The following is a 22,685-nucleotide window of genomic DNA, read 5'->3' as shown; positions in this document are numbered from 1 at the left end:
CTCCCCCCCAATTCATATGTTGAAGTCCTCTCCCTCAGCACCTCAGAATGTATTCACATTTGGAAATAGGATCATCGTAAATGTAATTAGTTAAGGAAAGTTGAGGTCATACTGTAGAAGGGTGGGCCCCTAATCTGATATGACTGGTGTCCTTATAAACAGAGACAATCTGGACACAGACACGCATATAGGGAGAAGGCCATGTGGAGATAAAGGTGGAGACTGGGGAGATGCAAGAGAAGCCACAGAGCATCAAATATTGCCAGTAGACCAGAAGCTAGGAGAGAGAAAAGGCACAGATTTTCCATTCAGAGCCCTCAGAAGGAAAGGACCCTGACAACACTTTGATCTCAGCTTGCAGCCTCCAGCACTATGGGACAATGAATGTCATTTAACCCACTGGTCTGTGGCACTTTGTCATAGCACCGGACCGGCTGCTCATTGAGGCTCTCTGGATCAGAAATCTTGAGTAAAATAGAGGAGAGCAGGTCACCTCATGGGGGGGAGAAACAGATCATGTGCTGAACTTCATTTGTCCACTCCTCCAAAGATGGTTCAGGGCAGTACACCTAGAATCTCAGCCCCCTGATCTTTGAAACACTTTAATATTGCACGGAGGAACTTGGCCTAGAGAGGACAGAGAAACAAATACAGGAGATATCTGGTGATTACGTAATGCCGTCCTCAGAAAATTAAGGGATTTTGCTGAAGAAGAATCATTTGTATTGCCAGTCTCTTAGAGTTCTAAACCTTTTACGCAATGACTTTTAAAATGAATGTATTTATCACTTTTGTGGTCCAATAGGAAGAGGAAACTTTCCAGTTTAGAACTTCTCATTCTATGCCACATACTTCACCCACATCCCCAATATCTTTGCACAAGGAGCGGCCCTCTATCTGCCCATCCATTAGACTCCAACTCAGCGCCCTAATAGTGGGCAAACCATTTATCAGAAAACAGCTCTAAAGGACTTACTATGTGCCAGCCATTATGCTGGGCACTGGAAGCTGGCAGTAGGGGATAAAGACTCGAGTTAAGCCACTGCCCTGAAAAATCAGATAATACAAGAGTTGGAGCATTCTGGGAAAAACTGACATAATTTCATGCTCAATGAATTCAGTTCTGCTTAAAAATTGCGTAAACATGGCATCACCAGGCAAAGCAGCTTTGGAACTTATCAAAAGGCAAAATAAAATTACATATCGAGCAACCATTATAGCAAGAGTTTTATTTTCCCCCAGGCTCTGCCAGAGATAGATCTGGGACGCAATCTTTTGCTATATCATTCTGGTAGAAAGTTAAAAAATGGTAGCTGGCAGACATAGACGTCACAAGAAAAGAAAATTACAGACCAATATGTCTTACAAATGTAGATGCAAAATTCTTTTTTAAAAAATATTTTTCAAAGAATTTTAAGTAATTTCTACATGCAATGTGGGGCTTGAACTCACAACCCCAAGATCAAGAGTCACATGCTCTTCTGAATGAGCCCACCAGGTGCCCCTGAAAATTTCTTTTTTTTTTTAAAAGTAAGCTCTACATCCAATATGGGTCTTTAACTCATGACTCTAAAATCAAGAGTCTCATGCTCTATCCATTGAGCCAGCCAGGTGTCCCTGGATGCAAAAAATTTTAACAAAATACTAATAGACTGAATCTGGCAATATATTAAGAGGATTATATATCTTGATCAAGTAGAATTTATCCCACGAATGAATGCAAGGGTGGTTCAACATGTAAAAATTGCTCAGTCAATGTAATTCAACACATTTCTAGACTGAAGAAGGGCCACATGATCCTCTCCATTGATGCAGGAAAAACGTTTGACAAAAATCCAACACCTTTTCATGATGAAAACGCTTGACACCCTAGAAATGAAAGGGAACTTGCTCAACCTGATAAGACCATCTAGGAAAAACCCACAGTAAACATCATACTTAGTGATGAAAAGCTGAAAGCTTTCCCCTAAGATCAGGAACAAGACCAGAATACCCACTTTTACCACTTGTATTCAACATTATACTGGAAGTTCTAGCCAGAGAACTTGGGCAAGAAAAAGATATAAAAGGCATCCAAACTGGAAAGAAAAAGTAAAACTATCTCTATTTGCAGATGATGACATGTTCTTACATATAGAACATCCTACAGAATCCAGAAAAAAAGATATTTAAGTTAATAAACACATTCAGCGAAGTTGTAAGACACAAGATCAACACAAAAATTAGTGGCATTTCTATGTACTAGTAAGGAACAGTCTGAAGTAAAGAAAGAAAATAATTTCATTTACATTAGCATCTAAAAGAATAAAGTACATATTTATTCTTTTATAAAGGGTGCCTGGGTGGCTCTGTTTCTGTCTCTCTCTCTAAAAAATAAAGAAACATTAAAAAATTTATTTAAAAGAATAAAATATCTAGGAAAAATTTAACCAAGTAGTTGAAAGACTTCTACATTCAAACTGCAAACATTGCTGAAAGAAATGAAAGAAGACCTAATAAATGGAAAAGATCCCATGCTCGTGGATTTAATATTAAGGTAACATGATTTGGGGGTGCCTGGCTGGCTGAGTCAGTAAAGTATTTGACCCTTGATCTCGGGTTTATTGGGCATACAGTTTACTTAAAAAAAAAAGATAACAGGATTTAATATTAAAATGTCAATAATCTCCAAAGAGATCTACACATTCATTGCAAATCTTATCCAAATCCAATGGCTTTGTTTTTTTACAGATAAGGAAAAGCTGATTGTGCAATTCATATGGGATTGCAAGAGACCCTGAATAGCCAAAACAATCTTGAAAAAGAACAAAGTTGGAGAAATCACACATCTCAGTTTTTTTTTTAATATTTTTGTTTTTTTAAAATGTTCATTTATTTTTGAGAAACAGAGAGACAGAGTGAGCAGGGGAGGGTCAGAGAAAGAGGGAGACACAGAATCTGAAGCAGGCCCCAGGCTCTGATCTGTCAGCACAGAGCCAGACGCGGGGCTTGAACCCACTAACCGGGAGATCATGACCTGAGCCGAAGTCGGACACTTAAACGACTGAGCCACCCAGGCGCCCCAACACATCCCAGTTTCAAAACTTACTACAAAGTTATGGTAATCAAAACAGTGTGTTATTGACATAAGAATAGACATAGATTAGGGGTGCCTGGGTGGCTCAGTCGGTTAAGTGCCCAACTTTGGCTCAGGTCATAATCTCACGATTTGTGGATTCGAGCCCGGCATCAGGTTCTGTGCTGGCAGCTCAGGGCCTGGAGCTTGTTTCTGATTCCGTGTCTCCCTCTCTCTCTGCTTCTCCCCTGCTCATGCTCTGTCTTTCTCTGTCTCAAAAACAAACTATAAAAAATTTTTAAAAAAAAGAATAGACAGAGATTAATGGCATGGAATCAAAAGTCCAGAAGAAAACCCATGCATATATTTCTGGTCAGTTAATTTTGCACAAGGGTACCAAGAGCATTCAATGGGGGAAAAATAGCCTCTTCAACAAATGGTGCTGGCCCAGCTGGACATGTAAACTTATACATATACATGTAAACACATAAAAAGAATAAAGTTCAGGGGTGCCTGGGTGGCTCAGTTGGTTCAGCGTCCAACTTCAGCTCAGGTCATGATCTCAGTTTGTGAGTTCAAACCCCATGTCAGGCTCTGTGCTGACAGCTCAGAGCGTGGAGCCTGCTTCGGATCCTGCATCTCCCTTGCTCTCTGCCCTTTCCTTGCTTGCTCTCTCTCTCTCTGTCTCTGCCTCTCTCTCAAAAATAAACATTTAAAAATTTAAAAAAAGAATGAAGTTAGACCCCCTCTTCACAGCATGTACAAAAATTAAGTCAAAATGGATGAAGGACCTAAATGTAAGAACAACCATAAAAAATCAGAAGAAAGCACAGAGGTAAATCTTCATGACCTTGGATTAGGCAATAGAGTCTTAGTTCTGACACCAAAAGAATAAGCAGCGGGGTGCCTGGGGGGTTCAGCTGGTCAAGCATCTGACTCTTTAGCTCAGGTCATGATCTCTCGGTTCGTACATTCGAGCCCTGCGTCAGGCTCCTTGCTGATGGTCTGGAGCCTGCTTAGGATTCTTTCTCTCTCTCCCTCTCTCTCTGCCCCTCCTCTGTTCTCTCTCTCTCAAAATAAATAAACAATAACAAAAGAATAAGCAGGAAAAGAAAAAATAGATAAATTGGATTTCATCTAAATTAAAAATGTCTGCATCAAAGGGCACTGTCAAGAAACCGAAAATACAGCCTAGAGAATGGGAGAAAACGTTTTCAAGTCCTATATCTCATAACATCCTAGTATCTAGAATATATATCGGGGCAGCTGGATGCCTCAGACATTTGAGCATCTGACGTTGGCTCAGGTCATGATCTTGTGGTTTGTGAATTTGAGCCCCACACCAGGCTCTGTGCTGACAGCTTTGGATCCTCTGTCCCCTTCTCTCGAGCTGTTCCCCAGCCGTGCTCTCTCTCTTTTAAAAATAAATAATAAAACATTAAAAAAACAGAACATAGAAAGAATGCTTACAACATAACAACCAAAAGACAAAGAACACAACTTAAAAATGGGCAAAAGACTTGAACAGACATTTCTCCAAAGAAGATATGCACATGGTCAAAATACAGATGAAAAGATGCTCAATGTTATTAGTCATTAGGGAAATGCAGATCAAAACCATGGTGAGATAGCACTCCACACCCTCTATGATGGTTATAATACTACAATACTAATGTAAAGAAATGGAAACCAGCAAGTGTTGGTGAAGATGTAGAGAAATTAAAATGCTTATAAGCTGCTGGAGGGAATAGAAAATGGCTGCTGTGGAAACCCGTGGCTGTTACTCAGTAAGTTAAACATAGAATTACTACATGACCCATCCTAGATATGCACCCAAAAGCAAGGAATGCATGTTCAAACAAAACAAATGGCATGAGTGTCCACAATAACACTGTTCATAATAGCTAAAAGGTAGAAACAATCCAAATGTTCGTTAACAGATGAGTCCGTAAACAAAATGTAGTCTATCCATATAATGGGATATCACTCAGCCGTCAAAAATAATGATGTCCTGGGGGTACCTGGCCAGCTCGGTTGGAAAAGCGTGTGACTCTTGATCTCAGGGTTGTGAGTTTGAGCCCCACGTTGGGTATAGAGATTACTTTAAAAAAAAAAAAAAGATCTTTAAAAAAATGATGGACTGATACGTGCTAAAACACAGATGAATTTGGAAACATTATGCGAAGTGCAAGAAACTAGAAACAAAAGGCCACTTGTATGTTTCCACTTATATGAAATGTCCAGAATAGTCAAATCCATATGGACAGAAAGTAGTGCCAGCCGGACGGACAGAGGAGGGAAGGGTCGTTGACTGCTTAATGGATATGGGGTTTCCTTTTGTCAGGCTGAAGATGTTCTAGAACTAGTTAACAGCAATGGTCATACACCATCACGAATGTACTGACTGCCACTGAGCTGTACACTTTAAAACGATTCAGAGGCGCCTGGTGGCTCAGTCAGTTAAACATCCAACTTTGGCTCAGGTCATGATCTCATGTTCATGGGTTCGAGCCCCACGTCGGGCTCTGTGCTGACAGCCAGCTCAGAGCCTGGAGCCTGCTTCGGATTCTGTGTCTCCCTCTCTCTCTGCCCCTCCCCCTCTCATGCTCTGACTCTCTCTGTCTCAAAAATAAATAAAACATTAAAAAAAAAACCCAATCCAAATGGTGAAGTTTGTATTATGTCAATTTTCTCAATACAAATAAAACAGTGCTTGGCACTCCCAGGGATGTAACGTAGCCATTTAAATGAGGCTCATGACAAGTTTTTGCTACCATGGGAAATACGTATGTCATCATGTTATGTGAGAAAAGCAAGGTACCAGTTTTCCATACAATATGATCTCAGCCACATAGAAATAAACAAACCCCACGCACCGAAGAAAAGAAACGCCAAAGGAAATTTACCAAAATGTCGTCCCGGGGTGGCAGAACTCTGGCTGACTTTGTTCTCATCTTTTTACTTTTCTAAGACTTTCCTTTTTTTTCTTTTATAAAGCATGGACAGTATCACTTTTATAATGGAAGAAACAGCTTTTTTTTTTTTTTAAAGCGAGGAAAACAATACATGTAATTTAAAATAAAAGAAAACAAGATAGAGGCAAGGAGACACAGAGGAGGCAAATCAAGAGGGAACACACTTCAGGGGAGCAATCATGCAATTTGGGCTTGAAAATTGCCAGGGAACAGATGGCAGTGTCCAAGTAGACATCTGCAATGGATAGTTAAATCATATGCAAAGACACAAGTGGCCTTTGAAGCAGGCCCTGGAGAGGCCCAGCAGAGAACGCTGCTCGCCCAGCCAAACAGAAGGGCAAAGCCCTTGTCCCGCCTCAGCACAGCCTGGCCCCCCTCAGCTCCTGCTGGGGGCCCGGGGGGCTGCAGCAGGGCTCCAGACAGACATGCTCGCCTGTGTGAGAGTACAAAAGAGGGTTGGGAGAAGAAAGAGACTTCTAATAATGACAGCGGTGAACACGGCAGCTGACATTTACACGGGGCTTCCCGTTTTATAAACATTTCATACGCAAAACCTAAATGGCGGTTATTATTTCACTCCCTCTCATAATGGCCCTGTGAGGACGGTAATTATGATTCCTACCTTACCATGGGGGAACGAGACACAGAGAAGTGACGTGGGTGTATTGAAGAGTCATACAGTGCTCACTAAATGCCACTGTCCTAAAAACTTTCTTGTGCATTAATTGTCCACATTCATGCAGTGACTAAGGGGCAGACCTGGGGCTCAGAGCTGGTTCTTTGGACCCCACGACACCAACTTCTGCTCATATCTAAGTAGAATGTACCTCTGCCCCCAGAAACACAGAGTCTCAAGTATGGCCACAAGTGGTTCTTTCTATCTATCTATCTATCTATCTATCTATCTATCTATCTATCTATCTATCTGCCTATCCACCCACCCACCCACCCATCCACCCATCCATCCATCCATCCATCCATCCATCCATCTTTATTTTTCTGACTATAAATTTAACACGATTGTATACAAAATGCAAATATTGGGGACACCTGGGTGGCTCAGTGCATTAAGCATCTGAGTTTGGCTCAGGTCATGATCTCACCATTTGTGAGTTTGAGCCCCGCATTGGGTTCTCGGTTGACAGCACGGAGTCTGCTTCCATTCCTCTGTTCCCTTTTCTCTCTGCCCTTCTCTCTCTCATACTCTCTGTCTCTGTCAAAAATAAAACTAAACATTAAGTGGTGCCTGGGTGGGGGCGCCTGGGTGGCTCAGTCGGTCAGGCGTCTGACTTTGGCTCAGGTCATGATCTCGCCGTTCCTGAGTTCAAGCCCCATGTTGGGCTCTGTGCTGACAGCTCAGAGCCTGGAGCCTGCTTCAGATTCTGTGTGTCCCTCTGTCTCTGTCCCTCTGTCTCTGTCCCTCCCCTGCTCACACTCTGTCTCTCTCAAAAATAAATAAACATAAAAAAAAAATAAAGTTAACTCTTAAAAAAAGTGGCCCCTGGGTGGTTAAGTGGATAATTTTGGCTCAGGTCATGATCTCATGGCTTGTGAGTTTGAGCCCCACGTTGGACTCTGTGTTGACAGCTCAGAGCCTGGAGCCTGCTTCAGATTCTGTGTCTCCCTCTCTCTCTGCCCCTCCCTCACTTGTGCTCTGTCTATCTCTGTCTCAAAGAATAAATAAAAAATTTTTAAATTCTGTAAAAAATAAATATTAAAATCATAAAAAAGTGCAAATATTACTGAAATAAGTAACATAGAAGGTAAAAGTCCTCCTAAATCTCACACCTGAAGACACTCATTTCAACTGCTTGATGTATGTTTTTCTGGCTTTTTTTCTATGCTAATGCACATATTTTTCTTTTATTATACTTTTTTTTAAATTTATTTTTGAGAGAGAGACGGAGTGTGAGCAGGGAAGGAACAGAGAGAGAGAGGGAGACACAGAATCTGAAGCAAGGCTCCAGGCTCTGAACTGTCAGCACAGAGCCCGATAGAGGGCTCGAACTCATGAACTGCGAGTTCATGACCTGAGCTGAAGTGGAGCTTAACTGACTGAGCCATCCAGGTGCCCCTCTTGTTTTAAAAAGTAGGATAATATTGTATCTATACTTATATAACTCCCATTTTATGTAATATAGATTCTTGGAAATCTCTCCATGACTGTATAGATCTACCTTATTTGCTTTAATTGCCCATTATACAGAGGTAAGAGTTGCTTAACTAGTCACTTAAGGATAGACATGCAAATATTCTTACTTTTTCTCAATTACAAATAATACTGCAATAAGTATCCTTGTACTTGCCTTGTAGTATACATGTATATTTGTCTAGAATAAATTGATAAAAATGTAATTGATGGGTCAAAAGCATATACACAGCTATACACAATGAAAACGTTCATAGATACTGGCAAATTGTCCTTCAGGAAAAAGAAACAACCAAAAGCAAACAAAAAACAAACCAACAAACAAACTGTCTGGGGGGTATGGCTGGCTCAGTCAGTAGAGCTATGCAACGCTTGATCTCCAGGTCATGAGTTCCAGCCTCAAGTTGGGAGTGGAATTACCAAAAAAAAAAAAAAAATTATTATGCTGGTTGAACATCTCTGTGAATATGCTAAAAAAAAAACAACATTGATCCTACTCCATGAGCCTTCTTTTTCTTTTTAAAGATTTTAAAAAATGTTTATTTATTCTTGAGACAGAGAGAGAGAGAAAGAAAGTGGGAGCATGAGCAAGGGAGGGGCAGAGAGAGAGGGAGGCAGAGGATCTGAAGCAGGTTCTGTGCTGACAGCAGAGAGCCTAATGTGGGGCTCAAACTCATGAACCATGAGATCATGACCTGAGCCAAAGTCAGATGCTTAGCTGACTGAGCCACCCAGGTGCCCCTAAAGATTTTCTTTTCTTTTTTTTAATGTTTTCTTTATTTCTGAGAGAGAGAGAGAGAGAGAGAGAGATGCAGTGTGAGCAGTGAGCAGGGGAGGGTCAGCGAGAGAGGGAGACACAGAATCTGAAGACAGGCTCCAGGCTCTGAGCTGTCAGCACAGAGCCAACGCGGGGCTCGAACCCATGAACATGAGATCATGACCTGAGCCGAGTCGGACGCTTAACCGACTGAGCCACCCAGGCGCCACAAGATTTTATTTTCTAAAAGTAATCTCTGCACCCAATGTGGTGCTCAAACTTACAACCCTGAGATCAAGAGCCATGTGCTTGGGGCGCCTGGCAGGCTCAGTCCGTGGAACATGTGACTCTTGATCTCAGGGTTGTGAGTTGGAGCCCCATGTTGGGTGTAGAGACTACTAAAAAATAAATAAATAAACCTAAAAAATTAGACCGTACTAATTGGTGCCCCCACGACAGTGTGTTAAAATGACCTGTCTCCTCACAAGCTTGTCAGTGCTGGCTATTCTCAGTCTAAAGTGCTATCATTTCAAAAGGTAAAAATGGTATCTCCTTGTTGCAACTTGTGTTTTAAAAATAGTGAGAGGCCATCTTTTTATATTTCTGATTCAGCTACGTTGCATGTTTGTGTCCTTTGGCAGCTGGCTTTATATTAGTATATTGCAGAGAGGAGAGGCCTTGTAGATAATATGGGATTATGATACATTCTCCTTTAAAGGACAAATAAGCCCTGGAGATTTATGCTTATCATACAACCTGTTCTTAAACGCTGTGTTTGGCGTCATTTTGGAGGGCCGAACAGAAGAGCAGTTAACCAACCGTAATCGAGATTTGGGTTTCATAGTGATTATCACCTTGTGGGATTACCTCTTGATTTATCAGCCACATGAAAGATGATCAGATAATATAATCACATAAGCCAGGGATAGAAATAAACATTTGCTCATCCACCATGGACAGTTCAGAAATAGCTCACTGGCAGGTGGATGGTATGGGTTCCGGCACATGGTGGGGGAGGGGGGAGTTGTGTGTGCGTGTGAGCACATGCATGTGTGTGGGCAGGCACATACTGTTTGCCTTTGAAAGACATCAGTGGAGGAATGGAGAGGGAGAGAATATTGTAGGGCTGGAGAACATCTAGAAGCTCTCATCTGGGGACATCTTCCAGAAGCAGGGAAGTGGTCACTTCCTGTTAGCCTTTGTAGGGTACTTTTCCTTCTGTTAGTCCTAGAGTGGCAGTCCCAACATCACATCCCTAATGTCGAGAGAGGTTGGAATTCTGTTCTGTCATAAAGCTCTTTTTGGTTTGTCTGGTGCTGTGCTGGGACTAGAATTAGGTTGATAGTTGGCAATTCTCAGATATTTGCCTAGTGGCCGGGGGCATGAGGTGTGTAAGGCTGATACTATCACCATTCACCAACGGCTTCCTGTGAAACAAAGGGCATCCTCAAATTTAAATTTTCATAGATATTGCTAGATTGCCCATGAAATGACTGTACACGGTCATGGTCTTCAGCAACGTTTGACAGAGCTTTGCAGGCATCATCAACCTTAATCTTCAGTTTTATAAGGTCAGTAGGTAGGGGTATTATCTGGTGCAGATTATAATGCGAATGGTGGCCCCCCGAGTTGTGCGTGCATACTGTGGCCCTGACTCCCCATTTTACAGAAGCAGACATTGAGGCTTCGGGAGGTTAAGGTGCTTGTTCAGAGTTATGCAGCTGCTGAATGTCAGAGCTGAGATTCCAACCCAGGCTCATTGATTCCAGAGCCCATGGCAACTGGGTCCATGTCCATCTTAAAGATACGCAGCCCCCTTGGTAAGGAGCTGGAAGGGGGGAATTGGGGTACGTTCAGGGCAGTGCCATTCCTCCTATTTCTGAGTGCAAACAGAAGCCTTGTAGCTTCAGTATGGTCCAACTGGTCACCCTCCAGGCCCCTGCCGGTGCCTTCAGCGAGAAGCAGCCTCCAGAGACAGAATAAATCAAGTAATTTGGCTCAGGACAAGGTATTGGAGAAATAAATTGCTATTGCACCATGAATATAATAAGGCAGTTAGGTACATGGAAATAGCTATCTTTTGATTACACGAGTGAAGATGATGTGCAGCAAATTTTAAGTCCAAGCTGCCTTTTCTTTGGCTTCCTCCCTGCCAACTAGCTACACATTTCTAACTGCCTCCCCGAAATGTCCAGCTGGTGTGTGCTCTGGGAACACTAATCTGACTTTTCATATTAGCCCAGGCAAAATATAATTAGGAAGAAACTCTTCTGCCAAAAAATGTCACATGCCAATGTCAAATAGAGATGATTTGTGTGTATCCACTCTTTGGGCTTTCTTTTGCACCAGTATTGACTCCTAATGGTATTGTATAATCTGGACTTGACTATGTGGCCAAAGAAGATGATAAAATTGAATTTTCGTTACGGAAATTTCATTTGCTTTCTCTTTTCCCTATCCCCACATTTGGACAGATGCACTTTCACTAAAAGGAAAGAGACTGGATTTTTATGGAAGAGCTGACACATATGTGAGGCTGACCAACATGGTTCCGGAACTCAGTCGATTCACAGCATGCATTGACCTGGTATTCGTGGATGACGAATCAAGTGATTGGATGGCCTTCTCCTATACTACTAATAACACCTTCCTGGGCAGAGAAGACATAGACCTTGGACTTGCAGGAGACCATCAGCAGCTAATACTGTACAACTTGGGGAAGACTTTTTATATCCGTTACCACCTGACTCCATTTCAATGGTATACAATCTGCTTGATATGGGATGGTGTGAAGGGCAGATTAGAGCTCTTCCTGAATACAGAACGGATACTGGTAATGATGGATCAACCACAAAACCTGACGCCTAATGGGACTCTGATTCTAGGACATTTTCTCAAGAACTGGGACAGCCAGGTCAAAAGCACACTGCCTGCCTTCACTGGCAGCTTGTACTACTTTCAACTCTGGGACCATGTCCTGGAAAATGAGGAGCTGACGAAGTGTTTGGGTGGAAACGTAGTTAGTTGGGACGAAGATATTTGGCTCATCAACAAGGTCATTCCAACTGTTGACATGAGGCTGCGCTGCTGTGAGTAACTTCTGAATTGTCCTCCCTTGGCAAGGGTTATGCTGATGCAGTCATCTGCTTGGTGCCCTGGATGACCCCCTCTGGGCCAAGGCTCTGTTTTCTTCAGAGGGGCCATTGTTGCCACCATTTTGTCATCTTCTTTTTAATGTAGAGCAAGTACTATTGTCCTTCCTTTTTTTTTTTTTTTGTCTTTTATTTTGATGTGATCTCAAACTTGCAGAAAAATTACAATAGGACAAAGAACTTCTATATGTTCTTTCCCCACATTCACTGACTGTTACGTTTTCTCTGTCATTTATTCTTCTTTTTCTTTCTCTTTCCTCCTCCATTCTCTCTCTCTCTCTCTCTCACACACACACACACACACACACACAATCTGTTTCTTAATCACTTGAGAGTAAGTTGCAGACATAATACCTCATTACCCCTAAATATCTCAGTGTGTGTTTCTTTAGAATAAGGACATTCATTCTCTTTGTAGTACACTGACATAGCACGGATATCTAACTCATAGTCCATACTCAAATGTAACCAATTAGCCTACTAATTTCTTTTATAGCTATTTTTTCCTTGGTCAGGATCCAATTCAGGATCATACATTGCACTGAGCTACCACGTCTCTTTAGATGAATCTGGAACAGATCCTTAGTCTTTTCTTGTCTCACATGATGCCCATTTGTCTCCTTACTGACAATGATCATTTGATGCTAACAATGATTCTAGATTTCTCCACTGTGAAGTTACTATTTTCCCTTTTGTAATTAATGACTACTTTCCGGGGAGATATGTGGAGGCTATGTAAATATCCTGTTATTATCATACTTCCACCCAGTAGTTTTACATCTATTGAGGATTCTTGCCTCCCTGACTTATACGATGGTTGCAAAGTGATGATTTTTAAAACTCCATCATTTTCCAACATTTATTAGTTAGTATTCTATTGTAAGGGAGAGTGTTTTCTTCTTCCACACTTATTTCTATATTCCTTCAGTTGTTTATTTGCTTATACCAGCATGAACTCATGGATTCTTACCTTATTCAATGGGTTACGATCTGTTGCTATCATTTATTTTGATGTTCACATTGGTTCTGTTTGGGCCAGTGGGAGGCCTTCCATCTGACTCTTGTGTCCTTTTGACATGCTCCCATCATTTTTTGAATATTTCCTTAGTTTCAGCAGCAACAGGATGTTTTAGGCTCTTCTTATACTTTTTCTGCTCAGTGCAAGAATCTGCCATTTTGCCAAAGAGTCCTGGGTCCTTTTTAGCAAGCAATGGGATTTATAAGCCAATTCATTTTTCTTTTGTGAGCAATGATGATGTTAGAGAACTGTTTGGGATGGAGCTCTTGTAAGAAAACTGGCTTTGGGGAATGACATGTGTATTTTTCTCCTTCTTTCCAATTTAGATGAGAAAATATAGGGTCGCTTTTCTCTGCACAACCCCATTCTCCCCTCAAATCCAATCTTTTCTGCCCTCAGCAGCAGCAGATCCTGAGTGTGGGTAAAGTCAGCGATAACAGCATCATGATGGGATTCTTGTTTCTCATTTCCTGAAATATTCACACATTTTCAGGTTTTATTGACGATTCTTATGGATTTGGGGGAGAGGGATCAAGGGAATGAGGGCTAGACCCATGCTTAATAGGCTCTCGCAGATTAACAGAGATATGTTTTCATTAGTGATCTGGGTGCTGTTTGAATTAATGGCAGAGGCACATTCCAGAGGGTTTCTGTGTTTCTTTGAGATCAGAATAATGCAAAGAAACAGTACTACTATCCCTTTGGGTGACTACCTGAAGACATTTGGTTTTTCTCTTTTCTGAAGCCCTGAAAATAAGAGAGAATAGTCCTAGTTGGCTCTGATTGCAAAAAGGAACTAAGGACTGGTAGATTAAAGTTGAACAGCTCGCCCAAAGAGTTTAAAGTAACTCTATCTTTGATCTAAAGAACTGGAAGTATGGCTCTATTAAATCCACATGCTTAGCAGTGGTTTTTGAAAACCTAATCTGGCCAGTGAATCGCAATGACCTTTCCTACCACTTTGCTGGTAAATTGCTAAATCTAACTGATGTGTTAAAGTGCTAGACAATCATCATTTACTTTGCTCTTTTGTACACTCTTTAATGTACAATCTATCTTCTTGGTCTGATTGAGTCTTGGTAGGCATAATACACACATAATCCAACACAACAAAAAGGAAAAGAAAACACAATCTAAAATGACAACCAGCAAACGGGGTAGAAAATATTATTTCTACTATTCAGGTTTCCTCAAATGTTCTTTCTAAACCTCAGCCCAGGGGTCCAGAGGTCCAGAATGGCCTTGATGGGTGGGCAAAGCCCTTGAAATCCATGCAACACACTAAAAATGCAAGATGGATTCTTTTTTCCAGAGGACAAAGTCTATAGTTTCCATCATATTAAAAAATAATATGATAATTGCTACCTTTTATGAAGTTCTTGCCATGTACCAGGCATTTTACAGATGAAGCAAGAGAGGCTCAAAGAGGTTAAGTAAGTTGCTTGATGTCACCAATTAAATAAGTAGTGGGGTTGAGATTTGAGCGAAGATGTGTCCTGTTGCAAAACTCACATTCTTTTCACCCCTGCACCATCCAGGACTATGTCTAGGGTGTCTGTGGCCCCCAAAAGATTATGACCACTGATTCAGAAGCTTCTTTTGAAGGGATTTGCTGGTGCTAATAACTCACCTGGGGAAATTCGGCTCCCGGCTCCATCTCACCGCCAGAGCTCAGCGCTGAAGGAGCTGTAACACCATAGAATTTCCTCTACCTCCATCCAGGCCGTTTGACATCTGGGGAAAAGGGGGCAATTACATGAATAAATAGGAGTGATTACGACATGCCTTAGCTTCAGCTTTTGCCTAATAAATTGGTATTTATGGTCCATAGAAGGATGATGACCTTTAAAAAATAAATTTTAATGAGCATATTGCTAGGTTACAAATCTCAATAAATCTATTTACACATAAATTATATATGTATATATTTATATATTCATGAGAACAAGGCTTTGGGGGAACATTTCCTGAAAACCACGAACCCTACCTGGATTTAATAAACAAGTATTCACTGTAGTTGGAGATGTCTCAGGAATGTTTAAATAACACAGTTATAAATAATAACAACAGCAAAGTAGCCAGTCGTTAGTAATTTAATTTTGGAGTTGTCTTTAAGTATTGTTTCTTTGGTTTTAGAAATTACAAATGCAGGGGGTGCCTGGCCAGCTCACACGGTAAAGCATGTGACACTTGATCTCAAGGTCGTGAGTTCAATCCCCATGTTGGGTGTGGAGCCTACTTAGAAGAAAAAGAATAGGGGCACCTGGGTGACTTAGTCAGTTAAGTATCTGACTTCAGCTTAGGTCATGATCTCAGTTTGTGAATTTGAGCCCCACTTTGGGTGAGCCCCACTTTTCTCTCTCCCTCCCTCTCTCTCTGCTCCTTATGGGATTCTCTGTCTGTCTCTGCCCCTTGCTCACTTGAGCCCTCTCTCTCAAAACAAAGAAAAAAGGAAAACCTTAAAAAAATTACAAATGCAATACATTATGGTTGTTTATTATATGGAGTTTACTACACTATAAACTCAAACAATATAAAGTACATGAGTATAAACTAAAACTTACCCTACACCCTCTCCACAGAGGTATCTATTCTTTTAGATTTTTTTTCTATAGATTTATAATGTGTGCTTATGCATGTGCATTTTGTTTAAAAAAACAAAAATAATATATGCATACATACATATTATTTTATCATTTAATGTATTTTAACTTAATATTATCATGGACATATCAGTACATTTAGATCAACCTCATCTGTTTATGATTTATTTAACTCACTACTGATGGGCATTCAAGTTGCTCCCAATTTTTTGCAGTTATAAATAATGTTGTAATAAATTTCCTTGTACATATATCTTGGTATATGTGGGCTTGCAATTTCATAGGACACATTAGTAAAAGTAGAATTGCAAGGGAAAAGAGCATAAGCTTTAACAATTTAAATTGATTTACCATTTTTACTAGTTATTTTATTAAATTAACTATTCATTAAGATGGTTTTCTTTTGCGGGTGTCTGGGTGGCTCAGTCGTTTAAGTGTCCGACTTCGGCTCAGATCATTATCTTGCAGTTTGTGAGTTCAAGCCCTGTGTCAGGCTCTGCGCTGAGGGCTCAGAGCCTGAAGCCTGCTTCCGATTCTGTGTCTCCCTCTCTTTCTGCCCTTCTCTCTCAAAAATAAATAAAAATTAAAAATTTTTAAAAAGATGGATTTATTTTTTCTTTTTTTCTTTTTCTTTTTTTTTTTTTTACAAATAGTTTATTGTCATGTATCATATGTCATGGATTTATTTTTTAAAGTAAAAGTAATAGATACGTGGGTAAAAATTCAAACAATGCATAAAGACACAAATTAAAAGTAAAAGCCTCCTTTCTTATCAATCTCTTACCCTAAGTGCCTCTCCCTAAAAGTGATGAATTTTTTAAATTTCTTTTTTAATCTTTATATATTTTTGAGAGAGAGAGAGCGAGCAGGGGAAGAACAGAGAGAGAGGGAAAGATAGAATCCGAAGCAGGCTCCAGGCTCTGAGCTCTCAGCACAGAGCCCGACGCGGGGCTCGAACTCAGGAACCACGAGATCATGACCTGAGTGAAGTCAGACGCTTAACCGACTAAGCCACCCAGGTACTCCCTACAAGTGATGAATGCTAACAATGTCTTACATATCCTTGCAGACACAATGTAAAGCTTGGGTTTACCTGTAAATAGTCTTTGTTTTTCTTTTTCATAGTTGGGATCATCATTATGTGTAGATGATCTTCGCATCTGTTTTGTTTTTTTTTTTTAGTTTTCTTTTTAATGTTTTATTTATTTCTGAGAGAGAGAGACTGTGTGAGTAGGGGAGGGTCAGAGAGAGAAGGAGACACAGAATCCGAAGCAGCATCCAGGCTCTGAGCTAGCTGTCAGCACAGAGCCCGATGCGGGGCTCGAACCCACGAACCATGAGATCATGACCTGAGCTGAAGTCAGCATATCTTTTTTTTTTTTAAAATCCATTTAATCATATATTTTGCAAGCATTCTCATATCAGAAAATACAGAATATAGAGCTGCCTGATTATTTGGGAGGAGGATGTGGATTAGTATGACCGAGTAAGGATCTCCTATAATTCATTCAACGACCTCTCTTTGAAGGACCTTTAGGTTGTTTCTAGGTGTTAGCTGTGACAAAATCTACAGTGTTTTTAAAAAGGAATGGATGGATGTGGGGGGGAGGGGGGATGGGCATGGAGGAGGACACTTGTGGGGATGAGCACTGAGTGTTATGTGGAAACTAATTTGACAATAAACTATTTGTAAAAAAAAAATCTTATAACAGTTAAAAAAAAAATAAAAGCAAAAAAGGAATGGATGGCGACAGGAATTTCTTGAGGCGACCACTAGGGACCGAGCACAAGCTGAAATTCCTCTCTAGGTATGCTGAGTGTAAGTGCCTAATCTTAGCTCAGACACATGAGCCAGCAAAGGATTTGTTCTGAGTTGTGAGTGTGTGAAGACGAAGTGTCTTCCTAAAGGTGTGCAGATGAAATGACTCCCTCGTTGTGGAGTTGAGATATCTCCTTGGAAAAGAGTGGAATAACGTTAACTGAATCCATCCTGGGAAAGCTGCATGGTACCAAACCTCAGGGCCCCTGTGTCAGTGGAGCTATTGATTTGCTCACATTTATTAAGAGGGCTAATGCTCCAGCTGTTGTGAATTACTTTATGAACTAACCATTCTTAGAATATGCAAAGATTGATTATATCATTCATGCACTTTCTAAGGCCGTTGTTTGGCCCACTATTAAGCCCGCTAAGCAATGATCAGCTCTGATAGGAAAGGTTCCAGAGTGATGGGCCCTCCTAGCTAAAAGGCAATTTGGGTTTGGCTCTTGGATTTCAATTCTCTGTTGCTATCCTCGTTTTTTTATCCGAAAGATAAGCAGAAGCTGTTTGTAGTTCACTTGAACCTCCTTATTTGTATTCCCCCGCACAGGGTGACATTCTCCTATAGATTCAGAGATGGAAGCTTTCGCCTGTCTCTCACTCTGTCAACGATTCATTTCTCATGTCCTTGCCTGGAAACCGAATACAGACACCATTTTGAAAAATATACATTGTTGTCATCATCTTAATGACGCTCACTTTGTATTTCTTCTGCCCCATGGGCAGATCGGTCTGTAGCAGTTTCTGGTCACTATTCTCTCTTGCAAATCTAACAGACACACTCTGAATCATATTTCCAAAAGTCGTGATTGGAAGAAAAAACCAGATGCAACATGGAGGCTGGAAAACCACAAAGATCTAATATGAGGCGATATACCCAAATTACAAGCAGAATTTGGTACCTTAGCAAATGTTCTACTTAATATTCTGTTGCCAGGTACATCTGCAACAAAATGCCTCATAAATATTCAGCTACTCTATACCTCTGTTCTCTAGCTCCCAGTGATTACAACAATACAATTTTGTCTAGAGCGAAGGAGCAAATGGCAATTAAGCCCACAGGCCCCTGTGAATTAGCATGGATTATCCCTGCTTTAAAACACAGAGAGAGCAAAGCTCATGTAAATCATTCATGCAAATGATCACTTGTTCACAAGTGGACACAGAACGAATGTGACAGAACCTGTTTGCAAGCCCTTCAAAGATAGAGGCCAGACTCTACGGCTTCTGTGGTCCTTCCAGTGGGAATGGACGTTCAGTTATCACTCAACTACCTGCGTGGTGTGGGATTTTGCATTTGCCTTTTTTTTTGTTAATTGAGATCATTGTAGAATCACATGCAGCGGGAGACCCCTTGTACAATTTGCCCAGTTTTCCCCAAGAGTAACATTTTGCAAAGCTATGGTATAATGACCAGAATGTTGACGTTGATACAATTCACTAATCTTACTCCGATTTCTCTAGTTTAATACTTCTACCCATTTGTGTGTATTAAGTTCTATATAATTCTATCACCTGTGTTGATCTGTGCATCTTGCACCACGGTCAAGGTGGTGAACACTTTCAATACCTCAGGGGTCCATCCTGTTGCCCTTTATAACCACATCCACCTCTCTCCTGCCTTTCTCCCCCCTCCCTCTGCTTGCCACATCCCTAACCCTTGACAAGCCCTCATCTGTCCGCCATTTCTAAGTTTGTCATTTCAAAAATGTTAATAAATGGAATCAGACAGTATATAACCTGTTGGCATTAGCTTCCCCCACCCCACCCCTCACCACTCAGCATCATTCCCTTGAGATTGATCCAGGATTGTGTGTATCCATAGTTTGTTCCTTTCTATTGTGGGGTAGGATTCCATGGTATGGATTTTCCAGTTTGTTTAGACATCCACTTGTTAAAGGAGGTTTAGACTGATTCCAATGTTTGGCTATAGCCACCCCCCCCCACAAAACCCCTAGCATACCCTGCTATAATCTTTGTGTACAAGTTTTTGTGTAGACACAAATTTTCATCTCTCTTGGACAAACGTCTGGTAGTGCCATTGCTGAGCTGTGTGGTAGTTGCACGCTTAGTTTTATATGTAGCTGTCAGGCTCTTTTCCAAAGTGGCCGTAGCTTCTTATATTCCTACCAGCAATGGATGAGTTATCCATTTTCTCTCCATACTTGCAAGCATTTGGTGTTGTCACTATTTTTTATGTTAGCCATTCTGGAAGTGGTTAGTGATGTTTCATTATGGCTTTAATTTACATTTCCCTGGTGCTTTATGATATTGAACGCCTTTTTCAATGATTATTTGCCACCTGTACATCCTCCTCAGTGAGCTGCCTATTCATGCCTTTTGCCTATTTTTAAAAATTGGATTTGTTTTACCGTTGAGTCTTGGAGAGTTCTTTACATAGTCTAGTCCTTAGTTGGAGATATGCTTTGCAAATATTTCCCCCTAGTCTGCAGACTGCTTTTAAAAATCCTTTTTACGTGGGCTTTCATGGAGCAAAAGATTCTAGTTTTGATGAAGTCCAATTTATCAGTGTTTCTTTTTGTGCATCATGTTCTTGGTGTCAGGTCTAAGAACTCTTGACTTAGTGCTTATTTTGTAACCTCCAGCATTGCTGAACTCACTTCTAAGTTTTAAGAGGGTTTTTTTTTTTAAAGATTCTTTGGGATTTTCAACATGGACAATTATGTAATCTGCAATGACTTAATTTTTTTTTATTAAGTAAACTCTACCCCCCTCCACAACATGGGGCTCAAATTCACAACCCTGAGCTTAGGAGTTGCATGCTCTACTGACTGAGCCAGCCAGGCAGTCCTTCAATACCTTTCATTTCTTTCTGTTTCCTTTACTGGAATGCTTCTAACTTCCAATAGTATGTTGACGAAAAGTGATGAGAGCAGACATTTTGCCTTGCTTCCAGTCTTGGAGAGAAAACATTCAGTCTTTGACCATTATGGCTGATTTTCCATGTAGGTTTCTTGGTTATGTTCTTTATCAAGTTGACATAAACACCTTCTGTCCCTAACTTGCCAAGGGATTTTATCATGGATATACATGGGATTTTGTCACATGCTTTTTCTGTGTCAATTGAACATCTTTGCTAACCCATTGTAATTCATTGGTAGACTTGGGGTTTGAAATCGTCTTTAATTCCTATAAGTCTTGGTTAAAAAGCTGTCGACATTTGATTGGATTGGCTTTATTTGGGATGTGAATGATTCTTCAAGGCAGAAATGGTTTCAGGGCATGGCTGTAATTTGAGGCCCTCACTGGGTTTCAGTGCCCAGGCTTGCAAGGGTACCTTCATGTTTTGGTTTAGCACAGTGATACTCTCTTCTAAGGTTTATGTCTCATTATTTTGGAGGATTGCTTATTCTTCAGCACTTGCAGAACTTGGCTTGTATTATGCAAATTTGTCTTTCCTTGTCTCTTTAAGGTAGAGGGTCTCTTCGTTTTCGTAGGTTTATGGTGATTCTGTGTAAATTGAGGGCATGTACTTAAGGGTACTAGATAATTGAAACACTGGCACGTACTGTCTTACTTCTCTACACATTTTCCACCAATGCAAATCTCATCCTGTCAGCCCTGTACCTCTCTGAGCCTCATCTCGAAATGAAGTGGTTGAATACAGTCTCCAAGACTTAGTTCTAGGATGGTGTGATTTTGGGCTGCCTGAGTGGCTCAGTCAGTTAAGCATATGACTCTTTATGTTGGCTCATGTCAGGATCTTGTGGTCATGCGATCGAGCCCCGCGTGGGGCTCCATGCCAAGCGTGGGGCCTCCTCTGAATTCTCTCTCTCTCAATCCTTCTCTGCTCCTCCCCTGCTCACATGCTCTCTATCAAAATACATAAATTAACATTAAAAAAAAGATTCTGTGATTTTAATTAAGGAAGACTTGAGTATTTGTTAATAAAGACATTACAATAATCCTCCTGGAAAAAACCTCTCTCATCTCAAAGATTCAACAGGAACTTTGCTGAAATATAGAAATCCAGACTTCGGGTTCAAGTGAAGCGATGGAAGTTGCATTATTTTCCAAGAGATACCTGGTACTTAAAATGCCACCCACTTGAAAATTTTGTTCAACTCATTTGTTTCTCTTTTTCTAAGTTTTATGCTTCTTTTGAGATGCTTACTGGAAGCGTTCATAACAGTTAACATCTATAGCTCAGCTCTCTTCAGATAAAAATATCATACCTAACTCCTATCCTTTGTGTTCTGAAAGAGCTTCCTGTTACTCATTAGGACCCCTGTAACAGTACTTTTTGAATACTGCATCAAAGAAGATAACTTGGACTTTGGCGGTATTCAGTATTTTATTGTTTTCCTAAAACGTAAATGCAGCTCCATCATGAATCATTTGTAAAGGAGTGGAAACTGTGTACTCTTCTCTCTCAACAATTAGTGTATTCATAGAGAGTGATTCAGGCTCTGGGATGCCACCCTCCTCAAATGTGATATAAGTGACACTTTAACAGCTTTGCTAAGCCAGTTGGCTGTGGTAAAGCCATCTGCAAAAATGGAAACCAAAGCCCTGACAATTCTCGCTCTGCTTGTAGTTATGGACAAATTGGAAGGCAGAAAGCTTGAAATAAATATTGTGCTGTGGAAGTATAGCACTTTCTTGATGGGGCCTAACAGAATGTGAATCTCTGATCATTGAAACAATGTTGGAAAATTAAGTGGGAGGGTACTTTATATATAACTTTGACTTTTCCCCTTCCACATGTGTGTTGTGACTGTAAACATGTGTGACTTTTGTCAACTCTAACTGTACAGTCCGTTGCAGACTTCTGATTGTCATTCATTCTACTCGCTAATGACCGCAAAATCCTAAAGAACATCTTACACACATCTCAGAATTTCTACATATGCAAATTAAAAGCAATTTTAATGCTCAAGACAGTGAAACAAGTTAGTAGATTGTCTACCCCACCATAATTATTTCTACATCATAAGTAATATGCTTCCCAGGTGGATAAATTCAAAATGCTAATTTCCCAATGGTAAATATGCATGATTTCCTTCTGGGTGATCTGAACCAGAGAAAAATTATGACTCAGTCTTGAAATTTACTATGCACCATTTTCACTTGGATGTTCCTTCACCCCAAATTCGCTTGTCCAAGTCAGAACTGCATCTTTTTCTTCTGAGAGAG

General features: G+C 40.6%; 1 protein-coding gene across 1 annotated transcript in view; it reads left to right on the top strand.

Moving 5' to 3' along the window:
• The first annotated feature begins 9,888 nt into the window (after positions 1-9,888).
• Positions 9,889-22,685, top strand: part of ADGRG4 (adhesion G protein-coupled receptor G4) — an 88,305-nt gene continuing 75,508 nt past the window's right edge. The window contains exons 1-2 of the mRNA XM_039217135.1: positions 9,889-9,925; positions 11,411-12,025. Coding sequence (XP_039073066.1) covers positions 9,889-9,925; positions 11,411-12,025 — 652 coding nt within the window. The remainder of the gene's footprint in view (positions 9,926-11,410; positions 12,026-22,685) is intronic.

This window comes from Hyaena hyaena, unplaced genomic scaffold, assembly GCF_003009895.1.
Source record: "Hyaena hyaena isolate Hyena2069 unplaced genomic scaffold, ASM300989v1 scaffold_669, whole genome shotgun sequence".
Lineage (NCBI taxonomy): Eukaryota > Metazoa > Chordata > Mammalia > Carnivora > Hyaenidae > Hyaena > Hyaena hyaena.
Note: the sequence above shows the minus strand (reverse complement) of the source record. Positions and strands in the feature narration are given on the sequence as shown.